At 39.1% G+C, this 3,532-nt stretch overlaps 1 protein-coding gene across 1 annotated transcript; it reads right to left on the bottom strand.

Annotated features, from left to right (window-relative positions):
• Positions 1–884: 884 nt before the first annotated feature.
• LOC122082848 (exopolygalacturonase-like) lies at positions 885–2,665 on the bottom strand. Its single transcript, XM_042650634.1, has 3 exons — positions 2,200–2,665; positions 1,418–1,933; positions 885–1,323 (listed from the first exon to the last, which is right to left on the bottom strand). Exons 1-3 carry the CDS (start codon positions 2,635–2,637, stop codon positions 1,096–1,098), a joined length of 1,182 nt encoding a protein of 393 aa, XP_042506568.1. The 5' UTR covers positions 2,638–2,665; the 3' UTR covers positions 885–1,095.
• Positions 2,666–3,532: the final 867 nt, after the last annotated feature.

Here is a 3,532-nt window from a genome sequence, read left to right as displayed (position 1 = left end):
TGCCACCAATAGGATTATATACTAATTATATACTGCAACATTTTTCAACAAATGCCTCCAAATGCTCATATATACGGTGGCATTTATTACTAAACACCTCAAATATTCTTATATACCATGGCGTTATGAAATAAACGCCGCCAATAGGATTATATATTGCGGCATTTTTCAGTAAACGCCTCCAAATACTCATATATATGGCGGCATTTAGTATAGCGGCATTTAGTACTAAATGCCGCCGTATATAATATATAGCGGCGGTCTGTACAAAATGCCACCTATTGTGTTATATAAGGTGGCTTTTGCTGGAAAATGTCGTTAAATGTTTATATTCAACGGCATTTGTAGGGAACGCCGCCAAAGGCCTCCATTCAAGTGCCATCGTTGACCACTTTTCTTGTGGTATACTGTGGTTCCTGACGAATCAACTCGCCTCAGCAACAGCTCACCACTCATTTTGATGGCACCTCCGCCACTCCCAATAGTCGTAAAACACCTCAAGGCTCCTTGAGGTAGAGGCAAGAGATACGAGAGCTTCGTCTATTCGATGAAGAAAGGGTATTTTATGGCTATATGAGGTTCAAACGATGGGTTTTAAGGGTATTTTATGGCTATATGAGGTTCAAATGATGGGTTTTTGAAAACAATGCAAGCAGATAATGATTTAGAGACCGAGAAAGCGATGGGATTTTGAAAACAATGCAAGCAGACTATGAATTAGAGATTGACTTCAAGAGCTCAATCTTGCCAAAGAGAAAGGGGTAAGCTATAAGGCAAGGAGTGTTCTGAAATGACGGAAATGCCATTTTAGATGTCACCTTTTAATGTAATCGTGAGATTTTAATAAAATAAAAATAAAATATCTAAATTATCCCACCAAAATGTCCACAATGTATCCTTTTTTATTGCATATTTGTCTTTTCACCATTTTGTTATTTTTTTCAATCGTAACCGACCCTTGTTACATTAATAACATCCCTTAATCAAATATAAAATTATTCATCACTTGATAGTGGATCTTAACATGAAAGGGAAATCTACAAATTTTCTATGAAACGGGATTTGTGAACCTTTTCTGGTATTATTTGATAGAATTTAGACACAGGTAGGTGGGAACTGCAGGCCCGAAAGAATGGGATTCACGTTAGAACATGTGGACCGAGCTGGTCCATCAGTTCCAATGTACTTCAAGTTGATGTGTCCAATCTCCAAGTTCTTACATGGTGCCCCTCTGCTACATGCTATTATGACTGCAAGCTGCGAGGATGATGTCCCTCTGATCTTGTTGAACTTGATGTTGCTCAGCTTAACAAGTGATGGATCCTACAAACATCAATCAGATAGGTTTTTATGTTTCTTCATAAAATTAAGTAGCTAGGCTTCAAGATAGATTAAGCTTATCATAATATTCACTTACATCCTTATCACATTTAAAATGTGGGCAATACTCTTGATCCAAGATGACTGGATTGGAGACATTCTTCATGATTATGTCCTCAAATATGATATCGGAGGCGAAACCGACGGGTGAGGAAGGCCATGTCTTGATCCTTACACCATTTTGTGTATTGATGAAGGTGCAGTTCCTTACTGAGATTCCAGATACATCTTCTTCATCTTGGTACTTGCCTAAGCTGCCCACACTAATGCCATGTCCTGGTCCACATACCACTTTTGTGACAGTTAGGTTGCGGGTGCCAGGACCAACGGAGATGCAATCGTCACCGGTGGCAATCACTGTGTCGGTAATATTGATCCTCTCGGAGATTCCCATGTGGATACCATCAGTGTTGGGACTATCGCGGGGTGCCGATATTTTAACATGTTGAACGGTCATGTCCTTGCATGCCAAGAAGTTCATGTGGAAGTGTTTGCTGTTCACCGAGGTTATGTCTCGGATCAAAGTGTTGTTGAGGAAGTTGAATCTTAAACTCTGCAGTGAGGACACAGAACCCTCTTAATAATCAATAAATATATATATATATATATATATATATATCTTCAAACTAATATATTTGGTGGGGTTCCTCACTGAAGGTGAAGGTGAAAGTAACAATCCCACATTGTATAAGGGGATGTGAAAACATATAAGTACTTGGGGACCCTCTCTTTATTACCAAGTTAGCTTTTAAGGATGAGCTCTACCCAAGTCCCCAACACATAACTCAAGAAAATGCTTTAAGAAGGTAAAAAGCTTACAACGGGGAGCATTTTGCAATTAGGATTTTGGGCGCAGTTGTTGATCCTCCAAGCTTTTCGTCCTTGGCCATCAATTGTTCCTTTTCCGAAGAGCGTCAATCCATTGATGCACTGGAAAACAATCCAACCATCCGTCTTGAACATGGCAAGATTGGATGGAGCCTGCACAAACCCGTCAAGCCGAAACCCAATTGAAGGACTCTTGCATGGTCCTTTCAAGATTACAGGACCCAAGCGATATTTTCCCTCTGGAATGAGAACCGTACTTGGTTCATGTGATTCACAGGCCATAGTCCATGCAGATAACAGAGCTTTAGTGATACCTGTCTTGCCATTAGCCTTCGCACCAAAGTGTTTGACATTGAAAATGTGGGCTTCTGCAGAGCTGCTTGCAAGAACAATGCATATAAAGCACCATTGCTTCCATTTCACATCCATCTTCTGCAGCTCTGCGTGCAAGAACAATGCACATAAAGCACCTCCTCCTCTTCTTCCGTTTTAATGGCATGGAATATGTATGGATGGTTCAGTTTTAAGGGGATTGGATGGCCCATAATTTTCATATCGGCCCACTATAACGGCTATGTTTGGATTCTCTTTCTGTCTCCCTTCATTTTAGGTATGGATATCAATATCGATCAAGCCACATTCGGCTGCCGATATTGATACCTGAGCCCTCTCTCTCTCTCTCTCTCTCTCTCTCTCTCTCTGACGTGCCAAAATTCTAAATTATGGTAGTTTATCTTCCTAGATATTGCGTCCGTTATACATAGAACCTTTATAGACTGCACAAATATAAAATATAAACTATATTGCATGTTTGCTCAAAATGAAGTCATTCCATTGTTAAAAAAAAAATTAAAAAAAATTATGGATTTAGTTTTTCTTCATCATCACTGATGGTGATTTAAGGTTATGGTTAGGTTTTAAGAACCCAAGTATCGAGATCCAAATCGTTTCACCTAAAATCAATCGAATTTGGTCCAAAAAAAAAAAAACCCTAGTTTCCATATAAGATCGGTGTATGACCAAAATCGGGATTGACCTTTGCTGATTTCAATTGAGATCACCCTGAATCGACGCTCCAATCCATTTTCAAATTTTGATTATAATTGGACGAATAGTGAATGTCCCCATTAACTCTGACCCCATATGGGTAAAATATCTATTTTGGTCTAATCCAAGGGTTAAATCTTGTGGATTCTCTCTTCAACATTAGTTAAGAGAAAATTATTGAAAAATACAACCATTAATGGTCAAATGTCAATAATACTCATGAATTGTTCCTTGATATCCTATGCATGCCATCCAAAGGCCTTGATCAAGGGAGAGC

This window comes from Macadamia integrifolia, chromosome 6 (assembly GCF_013358625.1).
Source record: "Macadamia integrifolia cultivar HAES 741 chromosome 6, SCU_Mint_v3, whole genome shotgun sequence".
Lineage (NCBI taxonomy): Eukaryota > Viridiplantae > Streptophyta > Magnoliopsida > Proteales > Proteaceae > Macadamia > Macadamia integrifolia.
This window is presented reverse-complemented; position numbering and strand designations above follow the sequence as displayed.